The sequence below is a fragment of the Macrosteles quadrilineatus genome, unplaced genomic scaffold (assembly GCF_028750875.1).
Source record: "Macrosteles quadrilineatus isolate MER2022 unplaced genomic scaffold, UCM_ALF_1.0 Scaffold_5__1_contigs__length_97177068, whole genome shotgun sequence".
Lineage (NCBI taxonomy): Eukaryota > Metazoa > Arthropoda > Insecta > Hemiptera > Cicadellidae > Macrosteles > Macrosteles quadrilineatus.
Genome location: NW_026542598.1, coordinates 91,568,239 through 91,587,836, shown reverse-complemented (window position 1 = coordinate 91,587,836; position 19,598 = coordinate 91,568,239). Strand labels below are relative to the sequence as shown.

The 19,598-nt window shown below is 35.8% G+C and overlaps 2 protein-coding genes across 2 annotated transcripts in view; one reads left to right on the top strand and one right to left on the bottom strand.

Moving 5' to 3' along the window:
- Positions 1-19,598, top strand: part of LOC128994154 (uncharacterized) — a 230,738-nt gene that overhangs the window by 51,238 nt on the left and 159,902 nt on the right. The window lies entirely within an intron of this gene.
- LOC128994155 (dendritic arbor reduction protein 1-like) overlaps positions 12,771-19,598 on the bottom strand; it is an 82,874-nt gene continuing 76,046 nt past the window's right edge. The window contains exon 4 of the mRNA XM_054418478.1: positions 12,771-13,759. Coding sequence (XP_054274453.1) covers positions 13,569-13,759 — 191 coding nt within the window. The 3' untranslated portion in view covers positions 12,771-13,568. The remainder of the gene's footprint in view (positions 13,760-19,598) is intronic.

The window sequence follows — 19,598 nt, the reverse complement described above, 5'->3', positions numbered from 1 at the left end:
TCTAAATCAGGTCGAAGTTTAGCCACAAGGAAATGTGGAGAATAAAACTTTTAACGTAAACCTCTGCAAGTGTTTCATTCGGGTTTGTAACACCTTGTAAATAAATTCCGTAGTCGAGACTTTCTGCCAATGACCGGTACTAAAACTCTTAAAACTGACATTCTGAACCAATTGGATGATAAAATCTTTTAGTGAGTATGTTAAATGTATTGTAAAATGCAATAGTTAAAGATTTTCAACACGCAACTACATAACCCATTATAATAATCCGAAACGAGAGAAATTCAAATCACACCAATTTCGAATGAAACTTTCAACGTAAAGTCCGCAAGAGTTTCATTCAGGTTTGTAACACCTTATGTAAATGAAGGAGTGGGCGGGACTTTTGGCCAAATGACCGTCTCCTGATCGACAAATGGGTCCAACAATTGCACATTTGCGAGACCGACACCCACACTTGCCTGTGTAGGTGTGAAGGTGATGAGGAAAACCGACCTTCGAACGCGCGAACACCTAATAATACTCAATTTATAATAGGAAGCCTATCAAGATTGTATTGAGTTTTTCTGTACCGTAAAAAAATGTATGGGTTTAATTTTTTAAGTTAGAATGAGAGTTTAAAGTACGAATTGTACTAATTAAAAAATTATCACCAGCAGAGTTACGGATTTAAAGGTTTGTTTCGGAAGAAAATATTATGATTCATCTCCAAGACATGAGATATAAAATTTAAACTACATTCAATGAATTCGCATGTGCTAAGGTTACATGTCTTGCATAAATTAGTGAATCAGAGTCATTAGAAGTGGCTAGTTTCATAGTGATACATTTAAGATTGAAATAAATCAAATGTATATCATTATGATTATTATCATTACTATGAGCTCACGAAACTGTTTAAGTGTATTTCACTTTAAATAGAAAAAGTGACTTTCCAACAACATCGAAACTTCAGGCCTTTCCAACAACATCGAAACTTCAGGCCTTTCCAACAACATCGAAACTTCAGGCCTTTTCAGCGCCTCATTCTGTTGCGTTTACCAACAGCTTGAAATTCTTTCGAGGGAATAATATCAACGAATATTAGAGCATAAACTTTATGGATCATAAACATAATTGATGGCACTGGCCCGAAAGTAAACATGTGTGTATAATTATTTAAACTAGAGGTCATTCAGTGGTCGAAAACTCGATCAAAAATATGCAATGTACAGATTTCTCTATTTTCACCACACGCTGTAAATAAAACATGTGATCGGAGTTTTTTATTTTATTTTTTATATTTATTTCATTTTTAGTTTCTACCAATTGTTTTGATTTTCTGTTTATATTTCGTTGTTATTTCGTCATTGTAATTTTTCTAAATTTCAAATTCATTTTTGTGCTTATATTTGAGCCTATTTTAATTTTTAAAGGGATTCTGCACACCTAAATATATTTCCAACAGTATGCGTAGATTTTCCCTACGATACACATGAGCTGAGAAAAAAGTTTTTAAGAGACGATGGAACTGTCCATACCATATGTTAATGTTATCAGTATAGGATTCGGGTCAGTGACGTCATTTGTTTATGTTTAAGATCCATACTGCTTCTGTTCTAATATTCGTGGTAATATCTGGTCATCTAGTGTACGATTCGGTCGACCAAAAAAGGCCGGAAAATAGAATATATCTGCAACCGCTGATAGTTTAAGTAGATTAACACTTGACAAAATTATTGCAGCATAGAGATAACCCACATATAGGATTCTATTTAGTTGGCCAAAAAAGAATGGTGAAATATGACTAAAATAGTCCATCACACACCCAAAGTATTTTAATTCTCATTTTTCAACCTCGGTTACATATCTTTTAAGCTGTGGCTTGAGTCAAAAACCGTTTAGATCCTACTGATGAATGTGTATTACTACCTCAACCTATGGATAAACCGAACAGCTGCTAAGCCAGAAATTCAAATTGAAACCATACGATATCTCCTTACAATCTGTACCCTACAGCGTGTAAAATCATTACAAAGCCCGTACTTGGCTCAGTTCCTCAACTGCGGAAAACAAAGCACCTTCGGATTTAAAATTAAAATCAGCCTTGTGAGTGGCATCAGCACCTTCTTTGGCCGAAAACATCTCAACAGAAAATTACACGGCGGCTGGCAAATTATAGCGGGAAAACAGGCGATCTGTGAAGGGTTACCCGCCAATTATCACGACTGGTGGACAGCTGACAAACAGCTGATCAGACTAGTGACAGCTCGTCATGTTGTTCCTCTGCAGTGTAGGAATTATGGGTAAAGTGACGATTAAGATTTCGAAAAGGTGTTTTGTGAAGTGGCAAGGACTAATTAGTGCTACCTACTTAATATTTGGTACGTTATCCTCACCTATATGATTAGGGATTTAGCGTGGGATATTTAAATTAATGCGCTCAGATTTGTCGTTTCATAATTTTGTGCTTGAACTGCAAAAAACTGGAAATATTTAATATGTTTTCAGTCTTTCTACTTCGGTTGGCAAAATTTTAGATCATTATTCAACATCAGTTTTAAATCTATAAATGTATTTGTGAAACGGAACTATTGAAGAAGCATTAATTAGTTTATAAATTAAATAGTTTAATCATTTTTATTAGCAATTCGCGATATTTCTGGTGAAAAAATTGTCGCTTTGGATCAAATGTGTGTCAAATATTTTTGTATAAGTTCAAGAACCACGTCGATATGAGGAAATTTTCAAGTCGACAATTGTACCAAAAATCAAGTCCTTTTTCGTCCTTTCTAAGACACAAATATTGATTAGATTTATGGAATGGAAATTTATAAAGTTTTACTAGTTTAGTTTGGAAACATCCACGGCTCACTGTGAACATGTATTAGACATAAATGATGTCGAATGTTTTGTAAACTTGAAAACATAATCTGTCCTATGACCATAATTTTTTTTACATAACATGTAGCCTATAATTCATTAATACAGTAGGTGATACAAAAGGGTTTGAAGCAGCTTAGATGTTAATGTATATACAATTTTTGGCTTGTATCCCAAAAATACTAGTTAAGCTTCTAATGTTATTTCAAATGTATTTTTCATTATCCAGAAATCAAGAGGGATCGATACCAGAAGAAACAAAATACAAACACAAAAAAATCTTAAATCTTCCTCAAGCTGTATTGAACACAAGCAGTTTTACCTTTACCGTTGATTGGTGATAACAGGTGTAACATTATCAGCTGTTTGATGTTAGCCGCGATGACGTCACAGACCACGTGACCGCCGCCATGTTGTCTGTTGCCTCATGCATTAACATGCTAAGTGCTTTTATGCGTAAACATATCCACGTGTAATTAACGATTGTTTATGTAAATCGACTGAGATTGTCAACGACAATGTTATTGATAAGCTACGGTATTTTACAAAGGTTAGTTTGTTGTAACTATTGGTTATAAAATTCGTCTCGCTATGACACCTAGCCAACAGGGTTAGTGGTTGTTGATTTAATCAATTTCTTAGTGTATTATGAGCAGCATTGTGCATACGTAGATGTATTAATTAATTAATATTCGAAATGATAAAAACGGTTTGATTAATTTTTGAGACTTCTTGAAGGATACAGACTTTTTAGGTCAAAGCAGTAATCTTGAAGGATTATAATTGCATAGCAAGAACTATTTACAGAGAGGTCCTTGCAAACTATAGTATGTCCTCTGTGCCAATCAGAGAGCACATATTTTGTGCTCCCTGGTACCCATATACCTACCATATAGCTGTTCCACGCTTACTACAAGTACACAAGAAAACACAATATGTGTTAGTATTTCGAAAGGCAAAGTTGTACTGCTTAAGTATGTGCTCCTGATCCAAAATTGTATCGCAAGCTACAGCTGAAAGCTACACAGCTCACTATAGTATGTGCCTAATTCCTTAGCATCTAGTTACAAACACACACTACAGTGGTATAACATGACATCTGGAGCTAGACACTTCGTCGCGCACCATAGGAAACAGGTGGGCGCTGCAATAATCGCCTTCAGCTTATATAAGTGAATAAATTTAAATGGCAACAATGAAAGAGGAAATGTAGAATGAACGGACCATCTGGGTAATGACCTTGGAAATGTCGTAGGTGTAACGCGTTTCTGAGGCCCGCGCTGCGTTTTGGAACCCCCCCCCCCCCTGGGGAACATATGGTCGGCACTGGGGGAATATGTGGGGATAATGTGGTCAATTGTAATTTGTGGATATGATGTTGTCTAGAGATGAGAGGAGGTGGGGTGTATAATATCGGTCATATATTTTAAATTTATAATTTGTTCGATTTTGGATAATTGTTCAGGTAATAAATATATATAATTTATTGGAAACTCAACAGCTGGGCCAAGTTTTGAACTAAACACGGTTAAATCTTCTCAAGATCGAACAGGAGACCTCCTGATCATTTTAAAGCGAGAACCTGCAATCACCCAAGCTAGCTATCCAGTATGTTTCATTAGTTATTTGAAGTAAGCTACCTAGTTTACATGAAAGGTAGGGGGAAATTAAAAACTTCAATGATAGAATCTAAATTAGTGCATTAATTGTCTGACGAGGGATTAATTGGAAGTTTAACAATCACATACAGTAGTTTATTTTGGAAAATTAATTATTAATTGTGAATTGTGATGATTTCTCATGACGTTATAATTAGTGTATCCACCCTATAAGCAAGAGTTAAGTGAAATATTAGGGTATTTAGTCATAAAAATTTAATTTATTACACTATATTTTTACATGATAAGGAATTTGATATCTAAGTTGTGAGTATTTAAGATCTGAAATTTTTTTGTATACTTCTGTCATCTTGCAGACATCTAAGGTAGTTAAAATGAGAATACACACACCATATTGGAATATTGAGACGTGACGTGCATAGCTTACTTGATCTTCAATTAACAGTTTTTGTTTGCACATTCTTTCCTCTAGTACTTGTAGATTAGTCAACTAGTTGAGCTTTCATGTCATTGTTGCATTGTTTTGTAATTATCATTGCTAATTTGTAAATATAATTACAGTACCAGCGTTGTTCATCTATCGTTTTTATTACAGCATTAATATTATTTTTGTTCCTTGTTAAAATTTTCTTTTTGATTGATACAGTTTATCTTTGTTTCTTATGTGCACTGTAGTATCTTTGTTTCTTGTTACAGTGAATTTAACACTAGTTTTTATGATGTCCCTTGACCTAGAACATAGGGATTGTAAAATTAGTGTTGTGAATTGTTAAATGGGTTGTTCGTAAATAAATAATGTAGGCAACAAGATGCTAAAACCAACATTAAGTATATATATATGAATAAATAAAAACTTAGTTTTGAACAAAACTATATAAATAAATGTCTTATAAAAAAAACATCGATTAGAGTCAGTATTCCCAAAGTTCTTCAACAACCTTTAACATTAACTTGTTAAGTAATAAAATTAAATTCCTCATTTATTGAACGACTTACAATTGAGAAGATTTTTGTGAGCTATTCGAATCAGTAGCTGTATTTTTTTGTTTAATGCTAGATAACAAGGAAGGAAATCACACATACACCATGATCCAAATATTGGTAACTTTTATTTATACAAAGTAAAAATTATGTAACAAAATTTGTTGTACATAGCTATGTGTAAGGCGTTGTTGGTACAACCTTCTAAGATACATGAACAACTGAACAACTCTATTGACAGACTCGGTTGAACATGAACAACTAATGAGAGAATAATATGTTTCTTCTATTATTCATCCTCTCATAAACAATAGTATTTATCACACAGAACAGTTTAATAGTATTCTAGTCATGGGATGTTAGTAATTTACAAATCATCATCTAATACAAAATAATTGTTATTTGTTTTTCAAATAGAAATTATACATTTTGCTCGAATTCGAGTACAATTGAAGTTTAGAAGACTTTGTAAGTACTAACAACTCTGGATATTGATTAGATTATGTCTACATTATGATTTGTGGTTTACTATTATTATTATAATCATCTGATTTGCTAAATAAAACTATTAATACTTTTTTTCCTTAGTCCTGCATAAATATTGAAAATATAAATTTAAAGAGAGTTTTTACCCTTTAGAGAATTTTCTCGATACATTTCAGTTACGATTTCTTAATGTCTCAAATGTAAGTAAATTCAATCCGAGAGGCTTAAACAAAAAACCAGACACAGTAAAAATAAAAAAAACGCCTTCTGTTATCTGACGCACAGCGCAAGACGCACGCGATATGGCCGCTGTAGAATTGAAGGCGTTTGCAGATGTTTCGTTTAGGTTTAGGCACAGACGATATAAAATGCTCTATTCTCTGTGATTTAGGGTTAAAACTCATATAACCTCTTACTCTACGTAAGAGCTTAGAGAGTTTTGAACAGTGAAAACCTAACTCAATTTTGTTATGTGTTGATTCGGCAATAATGCCATCGAACACTAATAATTTAAGCAGGGGTGCCCATCCCCCCCTAGACTCATGACGCACCCCCCCCCCCAATTGAGCACCAGCCCCCCCCATAAATGAGGTACACAAAAAATGTCAAACAGTATTCCCCCGCCCAGCATTATTTGTAAAACTAAAAGAAGTTTTATACATTTTTTTTATATTGAAAATTCAAACCCAGTTAATATATATAAATAAAGTTATAGTTTTGTCTGTATATATTGCTCAGAATTATACATATGTTGGGTTATTTTTACGTTTTACTGTATACATTAAAGAAGTTGAAACGTGTCTAATCTTAATTTATGTCCGGCCCAGAAGGCATTTTACGCAGCCTACTCTTAAAGAAAACTAGAGTACCGATTATGATTCTAATGGTTTGTATTCACAGGATTGGCGAGAGTGTCCTTAGCCATTAAAATATGGCCTCACTATTTCGGAAATAAAATAACGGACGATCAAAAACCCAATTTTGTGTGGTTTTTTAAAGTTTTTTTCTCCATGTTTACTACATACGTCATTTATGAAATACTAATAATCTGTTAAGAGAACACGTCATATATGAAATTACGAAAAGCTGTTTTGATAAAGATTCCTTTTTCTAGCTGTCACTTATATGTTTACATAAATGTTGTTTACGAATACTGTGTAGGCCCTAACCACGATTACTAGACAAATACCGGTATGGATCATAAACATAAACAAAATGACGTTGTTGGCCCGAATCCTATACTAATAGCATTGAACATATGATTTGGCAGTTCCATTTAAGCAATGTTAAATAATGTTTATTTTCGGGCCAAAAACGTCATTTGTTTATGTTTATGATCCATACCGGTATTTTTCTAGTAATCGTGGCCCTAACCATTTCAGATAACGTTTGAAACCATTTCCGATCACGTTGGTAACCAAATCCAAAAACAAGGGAGATTAATAACCGTGTTGCTTACATAACGGATTTGATTTATCACGGGTACTAAAATGTAACTTTAAATTAAATTACTGTAAATAACTATAGCCATCATCCAGGTCGGGAACCGGAGATTCTGTGTGTATCAAGTTGAACTTGAGTTTTGATTACCGGGAAAAGACCGTGAATCAGTGTTGTAGGCTACAGGACTGGAAAAATTATCTTTCTATGTAAATAAAATTAAGAGTTTTATAAGTCACCTCAATTTAAGGAATTTTTTATTTCCAGAATATCTAAATAGTGTTTGTAACCTCTGCTTAACGAATTGTCAGCGTCTTTCTCTTCATATAACGACCCCCTCTGTTATCGAAACATCACAGAAAATGAAATGGAAAAATGACTTCAACTTTAACGCTTGCGCCAACAATCGTCTGCTCCGTTTTACACTTCTGTCTGCTGTGCGCTATGTTACAACAGATTTCAGATACAACAGCTGGGGAATGATGACGATATAATGATTAGTAAACTGTGATTAGTAACATAGTACCTAACTTTAGTAAGGCTGTGATTGGGCAATGAGTAAATATGGCGACTTGTTGAATTTGTGTATGAATTGAAGAGAACCCTAAGAAAGAACAGAAGAAAAAATAAAATAATAACAAAATTGTTCTAGTTACATTCTTTTTAAGAGTGTTTTTATTATCTCTAAATATAATTTTACACTTTTGTATTACTTATCTATTAATTCCTATGTTGTGATACAGCACCTACCGGTAGCCTATCTGCCTATCATGAGCATAGCATATTTACGTTATTTATAGCAATACAGTGTTTGGCTAGTTATTAGTTGAGTTTGAGTGAGCTATAATTTTAAACGTTGCCATTTGTACAACTGGACCAAGATAAGTTATTTGAAATGTCATTATTGCACAATAATAATGATTGTGCAATATTGAATTTCGTTGATAAAAATGAAAATTGTTTTTATACTATATTGGATTAACCGTATTTTTCATTACCCCCCCCCCCCCACTATTAACTCAGGTAATCGAGTATCTACACAATAGTGTAAAGTATTAAGTAATAATTACAATCAAATAGCCTATGCTACTTGATTGTATTTTAACGAGCTTTATATCAACAAAGCGTTCTGTGCTGAGTCGCGGTGTAGCTGTACGTGTCTGTACCACGCGTTATCTTTATCTATCTCAGCAGTTGAGCCATTCCGTGCCCTCCCTCTTAGATCTCACGTCTTGCTAAACTTGAATAATAAATTCCTACACGAATCCTAAACTATCCTAAAATCCTATTTTAACTAATTGAATTCAATAATATAACTATTATCATTAATTAATCAACTTTCTATCTAGTGACTTTGTAATATATTTTTGATTGTTGTCACGTTGAACACTGTTGCAATTAACTTTAGCCCCCCCCATTTGAATTTTTGGAACCCCCCCCCAAGAATTTCAATGACGCAGTCTGCGTCACAGCCCCCCCTTGTGGGCACCCCTGATTTAAGAATTTATAACTAGGATTCTATGAGAACCTAGGTAAATCTGTCACATTTTACGTCTGCAAACCTAAACTAGTTTTTATGATGAGTGTACATTTTCTTTATACATAATTTTTTATCAGTACAGAAGGTTTGACGAAATATTCTTGCGTAGTGATGATATTCTATGAATTTGGACTGATTTATTTTAGTAAATACTTTTTGCAACTAATATTATGAACCCCTTTTGGAGAAATTGTGAAACAAATAAACGTATTTGGAATAGTCTTAAAATAGACTATATTTCGTTAGCAATATAACGGGTTTTAGGTGAACTCATCTTAAAACTCACAAGTAATATATTCACTTAATATCATTAATGTAACGCTTTTTGCAGATATTACTCTAACGAATTGCTATATTAAAATTCCGTACAATTTTCAACTTTTTAACCTAACAAACAGAAGCACGAATCCCTATGTGGCCTCTCCATTCATCCGACCCCACGCGGTCAGAAACAATGAGACACGTATATTCGTCCTTCGCAGCTCCTTGGAAACTCGGGATTATTGCAACAATGAGAGTAGGAGTTGCGATCAGCTGTTCAAATGATTTCTAGGAATACGCGCCAATTTCACTCCATTAAAACAAACCCAGAAAATAATTTGTATAATTTATGAAATCGTGGCGATTTTATTCCATTATTGTCATAAGTTTTGAGGTGTTAACCTTCTGAAATGTTTTGTTCCTATTTTTGGTCTGCTCGTAGAAGTTTATGTGTGGTGTATTTGTTTGAGCTCTAACTCTAAAAGTGTGTGTTTGGACTAAAATCACGTTCCCTGTCAGCCTAGGTTGTTTATGATGTAAAATCACAAGAGGTGTTTGTATAGAATACCTCGACTGGACGATGTGGCCTGTGTGGATGGCTGTAGATGTGGATGGTTTGGATTGTGGATGTTTGTGGATGTATGTTGATGTGGATGGTTTGGATTGTGGATGTTTGTGAATGGATGTGGATGATTTGGATTGTGGCTAGTTGTGCATGATATTGTGGAAGGTGTAAATGGTTATGTATGGTCGCATGGATATAGGTGGTTTTAGAGGGATGTCGGTAGTTGTGGATGTTATGCACAGTGTAGTCTGTGTGGATGCCTATGAAGCTAAAAATAAACCTACAAGGCCCTAAAAATTTATAAAAATATCCATGAAACATTTAGTATGAAACAAATTTACCTCTGATGGCTTTATTGTTTCCTATCTGTCCTATGATTTCAAATTAAACGTGCCCAGAGGACTTATACAATGAAATACACTCCACCGACGCCGGATAATAGAACTCACCAAAAGTACGAAATTAGAGAGCTAGATTCCGATCCTTGTCAGTTTCATGTTTAAAAATAAGATTACATGAATATTTCCAACTCATGGAAAAAATATATCGTTAAATAACACTTGAACTGGAAACGTTTCGTTTCGACAGAACAACTGCCCCCCCCCCCCTCCTGACCCCCCTTCACACCCCCCCCCAGGCTGTGAAGCTGTAACAGAACGACGAGTCTGAGCTATCTTATCACAGCTATTTACTTTATGGTAAACTCTCTTATCACTTAGATAAGACTTATTGCCGGTTCACTCTCGGATATAGACACATCCACAACACGACCCCCCCCCCCATGAAACCCCCCTCAGGCCCCCTACAAAACAAACACGCCCCCCTCGTATTTCCGAAGCAAGCATCTCTCAATGTTTTGGGGGGTTTGAATATCAGGGCCATTGGATAATATCGAAATTGATTACTTTTGTACGCAGGTTAGTGCGTTCAAAAGAGTGGGTAATTATGTTTTTGTGTCGTACATTATTAAAGGTTTTGTGGATTTTAGACTTGAAAAAGGTATAATATTTCTTTAAATTCGAATTTTTTTGAACATTTCTCTTCTCGAAAGGATATACATTCCCCTGAACATCAATGTCCCTGATCATTAATATTATAACTTTTAGTATTGAGAAAGAATGTTGGAACAAAATTTGATTGTATTGATGTTGTATAAGTCGACAAATTTGTGTTTTTATATCCATATATTATAGTTTTAGTCTAAGTGAATACAAATATACACAGATTTACAAAAGTGAATTAAGTATGCAAAAGAAATTTCATCTAGAAAACTGCTACAATTTTTGTTTTTGGTTGCGTGAGTTGGTTTTTTCTCTTAATATTATTGTTTTTACTGCAACGATACTCCAACATATTATTTTGGAATAGTTTTAATCCATCACATACAGTTTTCAGACTCTTAAAAGTTAATTTTTGTACATTAATAACTCCTTGTACGAAAAAAAAACTATTAAAATATCTTCTGACATCACCATCCCATGACTAAAATCTGCTCAAAATAGTCATAGAAATATCTAAAATATTACAAATTCACAACGGCGCACAAAGCAGCTTGATGTACAATTGAAAAATAATTTACTTAAACACTAATCAAGTGATCAACACAATATAATAATGTATATACAAACGAATTGGCACAAACCTAAACTATACAAAACAATCTTACATGGGAGTCTACAATAAGTTATGCTAACATTTCATTGTTACTAAGACTCAGGTATTTGCATATAGCGTCAAGATGTCGACTTCAACTTGTCCAGAGAAAATCAATAAAACTTATACAAATCTACTTCAAAGATTCAAAAAAGTAAAAAATGCAATAGGCACGATACGCAACGCGTTTGAATGCAAACATATAAAATATTGAAGATTTTAAGTACATATTTGTTTTCCCTGTAATAAAAGCTTTGTTTTTTAATCAAAAACCATGTAAGGCCACAGGAAATCAACAAAACTCTGCATTAGAAAAGTAAAAAATGCAATAGGCACAATAATAAGTAACGCATTTGAGTGCGATAAATAAAACGTTGATGATTTTTAAGTACAATTTTGTTATTACGTGTAATAAAAGCTTTGTTCGTTAATAAAAAATGAACACATTTGCATAATCACTTGGTACTTGAATGAATGGTTGTGATCATATGATTAAGCGAGTTAATTATTGACTTGCAGAACTCTATTAATCAGCTGATTCCAACAATGACATTGGAACATCTTTATAATCAGCTGGTTTATTAGAGATGTATTCACAAATGTGTTTTGAAATTGACTACGACCGGTGTTACTAAATAGTCTGTAAATGCTTCTGAGAAATAATAGTCGTCATAAATTATGGCACCAGACAAATATTACAGGAAATAACAGTGTTTAAGTACCATAAACAAGCGTGGTTAAGTTAGGTAAGTACATGTCTTGCGAAGAGAATTATACCCGTTACATTTAATTGTTTACTTAACAAGTCTTCAGCAAAAGCTTGTGTAAAATACTCAGCTTAATAATACAGAAATATTAATAAGGGAGTGTACATTTTATAGTAAAAAATAATAGTTTTAGTTTTCACAACCGATTTTTTATCAACAGGGCCTTAAGTGATGTTGCTAATATGAGCTTGAGTTTAACGAGTGGGAAAAAACACATTTGGCCCGTGAATAGCTATATTTTTTTGTCATACTGCACCATGTAGCATATAGGTACTGCATAGCGCGTATATGCTAACGTCTATGCACGTTGACTTTTTTTTAAATTAACTCCCAAAATGGAATGAAATTTTATTGTGTTAATAAAAAAAACTTATATTATTGGTACAGTTTGAAGAAAGTAATATGCATAAAAAAATAAAGTGATATCCATTTGAAATCAAAATTACTGAAATTTGGTTTAATAACATTCAACCAAATAATAAATATTATTTATTATTATTATTTTATTATTATTATTTTTTATTATTTATTGGGGTATAAAGGGGTATTTTTTGGGGAAACCCTTTATAACCTAGATTTCCCTTTAGTTTTGCAATTTATTGAACACTATTTTCGCTGCAGTATGACGAAAAATACTTTAAATGCAATAAAAAACAGCTACCATCAAAGAATTAATACTGAAAACTTAGAATCTAAAACAAAAATTGTCTTTCAAAGAAACATAATACTGTCATCACTGGGATTTCTGGTTCAAACAGGTTTTTTCAGGCACTTGTCTGTTTTAACACACAAAGTCTTTGGAATGGACAAGGCACTAAACTTTGTACAAGTTCTACTGTACAGATATACAACTATCGCACCGGACAGGAGGCACTTCCATTGAGGTGGATCTCGTAAAAAATAAATAAAAAGAGATCATTTTCCAAATGAGGAACCTAAATTTTGTAGATTATTCATAAAGCTAACAGTGGAATTATAAATTATTTTTGAAGTAGGTTAAGACTTCTGTTCATATGTGCCAGAGGTGAGTGGAATTATTGATTATGAAGTTGTCAATTCAACAATTTTTGTTGGCTACCACTTTAGGAATAGAATCCCAATTGTTCTCAATAAGTCAAGGATAAGTCACCAGTAATAAGTCTTACAAAATAGATGCTTAAATTTTAGCTGCTTAGAAGTAAGTATGATCAAACGAATTATTTAGTATACTATTGCTCAGTGTAAATCAATATTTACAGTATACATTAAACCTATAAATTTCAACGGGCAAGGAAAGTGATACATTTCACCATCATAGAGACGTTGTATCTATACGAGTCTCCTCGGATATCCAACTCTACCGGAGGGGCGAAGTCCGAGGACCTCTTGGAAGTGACGCACCCAACCCGGGCTCCTCACTTGGGCGTCTTGGGAAGGTGTCTCTTCATGTGCAGCGCGAGGTGGTCACTCCGCGCGAAGGACCTCTCGCAGATCGCGCACTTGAAGGGCTTCGCCCCCGTGTGTTTCCTGTAGTGGCGCGTCAACTCGTCGGAGCGGGCGAATCTCCACTCGCACTCGGGCCATTGGCAACGGTACGGCTTCTCCCCTGGAACATGGAACAGTCAGTGAGAAGACGTGACGGAAGATGAGCCTGGGGGAAGATGTTGGAATTGTGAAGGATCTGGGTGAAAGATTTAGGAACTCTGAGGGATCTGGGAGAAAGATGTAGGAACTCTGAGGGATCTGGGAGAAAGATGTAGGAACTCTGAGGGATCTGGGTGAAAGATGTAGGAACTATGAGGGATCTGGGTGAAAGATGTAGGAACTCTGAGGGATCTGGGTGAAAGATGTAGGAACTCTGAGGGATCTGGGTGAAAGATGTAGGAACTCTGAGGGATCTGGGTGAAAGATGTAGGAACTATGAGGGATCTGGGTGAAAGATGTAGGAACTCTAAGGGATCTGGGTGAAAGATGTAGGAACTGTGAAGGATCTGGGTGAAAGATGTAGGAACTATGAGGGATCTGGGTGAAAGATGTAGGAACTCTGAGGGATCTGGGTGAAAGATGTAGGAACTCTGAGGGATCTGGGTGAAAGATGTAGGAACTATGAGGGATCTGGGTGAAAGATGTAGGAACTCTAAGGGATCTGGGTGAAAGATGTAGGAACTGTGAAGGATCTGGGTGAAAGATGTTGGAACTGTGAAAGATCTGGGTGAAAGAAGTTGGAACTGTGAAGGATCTGGTGAAATGTGTTATGACTCTGAGGGATATGGGTGTAAGACAGTGGGGCAATGAGGAAACGATGAGCTTGATGTTGGAACTACATGGAATCTGGTTTCTTATGTTAAACCTGTAACTGAAACCTTGATATTAGTACTATTAGGAACTTACGTTAAAAGATTACAGAGCCAATGATAAGGAATGTGAGTGAAAAATAATCAATCACAAGGTAGCCTTTTGACAGGAGAAAGGTGTAGAAGCTATGAGGAAATTGTCTTAGAAGACGGAACTATGAGGAAGGTTGAATGAAGTAGGAATTAAAAAGATAAAGGGTGGTGAAATGAAATGAAATGAAATGAATTGAAATGAAATGAAATGAAATGTCTTTATTGCTTTTAACATCATATAACATGCATTGCAATCGTGGTTGATGATCGAAGGAGGGATGTTGAGGGATCCAGATGTTTTGGGTTTTTGTTGAGAAAATATGAGGGAAAAGAGACATGAAAAGTTGGAACTAGAGGAAAATGAGTGAACATATTCAGCAACGACACTGGCTAGGAGAACAAGGAACTTATGAATGTACTGTTACAGCTAAGATTTTACAACTATTCATTGAAAGATGTTTGGAACTGGTGGGATTAGAGTGATCAATGCTGAAACTAAGTTCACTAGGAGAAAGTTAGAGCTTTCAGGGGTTTGAATAAAATATTCGGCGGAGTTTCATGAATCAGTTGACCGACTGAGAGAGACTGGATGATTCATCACACATCCATTCACATGGTGATTCATACAACAATAGCATCGCGCAACATCTCACTTGATAACCTCTGAACTTATACTTAGGTAGAGTAGAGTCGCTCGTTTAGCTAAATCACCGAGTATCAAGGTGCCATGGAGAATTGTAGAGGACCCAAGGCATCGTCTATCAACTAGTTCTGTAGATTGTTCAACCATTGACTAGCAATGAGCTCGAAGGTGATTACAATTTGTTATTGCTGTTAATTCACTGGCATATACTTGTGCACCCGATTCGTCCATACAGGTAGAATCGACAGAGATACTTAGTAGATGTGTCACCCAAAACAAACAGTTATAGCATATTTTTCAACTCAAATCGAACATGGTTGGAAGAGTCTCTCACATGGTTTGCAACTGCCAAACATATATTTCTTCTATAGTTTTCTACACTTAAAAGTTATGCGACACAGACACAAGAGATTATATTGTTTGCAGTTAGCTAAATTCTTCACCTGGGAATGATCAACAAGTCTGTGGATACGGCAGAAATTAGCAATACAATACTGCACTTTCTATACGTCTGAATTCAACTTCGTTAGTTGTCATTCTAGATGTGGGTACATCTCCATAATCAAAAGACAACCTATGTAATTGTTGACACCTGCCCTACACTTTCATCATCAGCTTTGTGTTCAAAGTATGTGTCTTTCAACACGACCTTGCCCAACCATTTCCTCCCACAAGTAGGTTATCAGCTAGCTAACATAAAAACACCCTCATCCACACCTACAATTTCTGAAATTCCACACCACTGCCCAAAGTCTGACACCTCGTTTCGCACTGGTTTACTACATGTCAACGCGGAACTTATGCTACCTGGGGAGAAATATTGAGCGGCGAGGTACACAACACTTGCATATCATAACTGTAAATAACACAAATACTCGCGTGGGATATGCCCGGATGTGCGAATGTTGGACATAAAGATAGCGAGGAACATGATCCGACCGAGGTGGAGATAGCGGACTGGCTCGGACACGCGGACCAATTATAACTGACGGATAACAGCACCAGCTCAGAAATGCTGAACAAGTGTCGGTGTGGGTTATAAAATATAATACATACTACCAAGATTGTGGATGTATTTGCTTAATGTTTAAACCACCGTCTAAAAAAGGTTGGTAGCTCAAAGTCATCAAAGTTAAGATCTAGTGAGGTGTAGTGGATTTGGGTCAGGATCTATAGCTTCTATTAGTTCTATAGATACACAGGTTCATTGATACGTCTATATTTATCTTCTATGGATACAAATGGGCAGCCGATTTGTTGTATTGCTCGCCTAAAAACTACTAAGTCCTGAGACAATTCAGTAGCTTATTGATAGTTCATAACCGATTCCAGAAGTCCTTGAACATTGGGATATTGCTGTTCAGTAAATTGACATTGCTTAAGAAACAGATTAACTTAGTAATAAAGAAGGCAACATAAGGCAGTGAAGAATCGTCACGGTTAATGGATAAGCAAGTGGCAGCTGCGGCGACAAAATGGGTTAAAAGTTACCATTGATTGTGTTTTGTATATTTAAATGCTAAATATGTTCTTGAATCATCAAAAACTAGATAGCCCTTGAGAGATGCGAAATGTGTTTGCTATTAACCTAACCTAACTCAACTGAACCTAACCAAAACAAACCAAACCTAACCAAATAGTGCAACTGGGTACATTTCAACAACAACATGAAATTTAAGGGGTGTAAAATCGTCGAACGTGTGTGCTCTGTTTACTGACTAAGATCAGTGGTTTCTCAACACAGGATCATTTAAAGTCCGATGACCAAGGACAGCTGGGTCCAATTTGGAACCATAAAACTTTAAGAATAAAAACACCTTTGATTGCTAGCCAATTAAAATTGGACTTATCTACCACATAACGTTTACTAGGATAAGAAATCCTTTTAAAGAAACACCATTAAACGCATTAATAACACGTAAATACTCTCAAATCATCCAGTGTTGCAATTACAGCATAAATCACACTTAGCTCGAGGCAGCTCCGTATCAACCAGATGTTAAACAGTTAATAACAAGTATTGTCGCAATGAGCCAGTGACTGGTTGGCTAAGAGTGATCGATCTGTTGAAGTCCAGCCAACAATTTGTTTCATCACGTGTTCACTTGGTAACCCAACACCAACGGAGATGGCGATGCATGCTCGACGATCGACTTGCAAATATGAATCGCGCGATTGCTAGGAATTCCCTTAGCCGGGGTTCGTTATGATGTAGGAGTTATGCGTGCTGTGTGACACTGGTGATTTTTTTGTGATGTGGCCAGAAATCAATGTATACCTTTTTCTCTAGTAGGTTAGTGCTCGCCTTCAAATCTAAATGTCGCTGGTTGGATTCCAAGCGAGATTGTTACTATGTGTTATTAAGGTATATGCTTTCTAACAATAGATTGACGTTAGTAACAAGACCAGGGGTTGAACATTCCCTACAAAGGAACTTAAATAAATGCCACTAGAGTAGAATGACATTCCGAAATTCAAAGCCGAATAAATGCAGGCAATAGAAGTATGTTTGCCTTGAATAAACTATTATCATCGAAGCTGTTTTCTGTCAACACAAAACTAAAAATTTACAAAACTGTGATTCGTCCAATTCTGCTTTATGGTTCTGAAACATGGACTCTAGACAAAAGTACTGAAATAAAACTTGTCATCTTTGAAAATAAAGTACTAAGAAAGATTTTTGGACCAACAAGAGAAAATGGTGAATGGAGGATCAAAAATAACAGAGAAATTAGAGACCTGTATGAAGCACCAGATGCTGTGGCGGAAGCAAAAAGTCGACGAATAAGATGGCTCGGGCATGTGTTAAGGAGAGAATATGATGCATTGATAAAGAAAGTTTGGAAAGAGAACCCTGTTGGAAGAAGACCTCCTGGGCGTCCCAAAGTGTGGTGGAAAGATTAAGTGACCAAAGATATGAGGAAGATAAGAATCATGGAGGAAGATGCTGAAGATCGGAAGAAGTGGAGGCATTCAGTTGGCGAGGCCAAATACCACCTTGGGTATCGATGGCCATGGTAGTAAAGAGTAAGAGTAAGAGTAGAATGACACAATAAAAAAAACCACACGGAACTAAGGATAAAAAGTAAGAGTATTTGTAACCAAGTAAGCCAGTTCCATTGTCCTGTCTGATACAACAGCTGATTAAGAAACAAACAGAGAATCATTACGGCCGTAGTTGGAGCAGAACGATTTGTTATGAATATTATCGGCCCCAACACGCACCCTTGGGGGACGCCGCGGTGTTTGATTGGCAGATTTCATTACAGCTCCTGATTCCGTCTCCTACTGCGATCCGTGATTAGAATTGATTTCCGTCTGCAACTCTAGATGCTCTAGACTTATCATTTCGTCCAGGTCATCAATACATGTCCGGATTTGATGAGAATGCGCCATGTTGACTTTGCCGATCTGTTTCTATCGATTACAAGTCGGAGGCTGAATTAATCAGTGTTTCACGATGGACTTGTACGTGTTTGGGTGATCGTAATGATATTTCCAAGATTGAATGTATTTTAAAACAAATGATTTGTTAAAGCGTTTGGATGTGTCGCATTTAGAGGTTGAACTTTGGTTTTTCGAGCTCTTTCTAAATATTTAAAGAAACAAATAAAATCTTGTGATATGGAGAGTATCTGCACAAACAGTACTTGATACACGTCATCCTTGTATGACATAAACAAATTAGCAATTCGAATTACAAAAACTTATGAGGGAAGCAGTGGAAAATAATGACTTTTACCACAAAACATCAGACCAAAAACACTCCAAATATAAAAGCCTATACTGTACCAGTGTGTAGTTACTTTTAACACAACCATGAAGTAGGGTTAGGACTGAAGCGTATTTCAACCCAAATATGAGTAAAGCGAGTATAATGGAATGAGATGCCTTGTTTGTGTTTTCTTTATATTGTGGTTTCTAGCTATTTCTTTAGCCTTAACCATTTGCCGAAATCTCAACGACCAAGGAAGTGTAAAGGTGCAGTTTTCAACTAACATAAAGCTACCGACTTTTCTCAGGATCAAGCCAGCAGCCTACAGCTTGAAAGGCGAGCACTAAATCCACTCAGCTATCCACCTAGATTTATTCTTATATTTTCTTTCCCAACCTCTATGTTTGTGGAAATCCTTCTGAAAAAAACGTGCATCATCAGCCAACAAACACTTTAGACGAGGATAGATCAACTGGAAGCTGTATTTCTCCACCTAACATCAACTCAGGTAGCTTACGAGTTGACAACCTTGATCTACGAGTGATCGATGAATCTGTGACAAACTACTGCGTGTTCCTCACATCGCCTCTACTGTCCGTCTCACGTCAAGATGGCGAGGTCCACGACCGCGTATGTCCCCACACGTTATGGCGTTTTGTTTTATTGTTATTTTATACGCTACATATGTCCCATTGTGTCG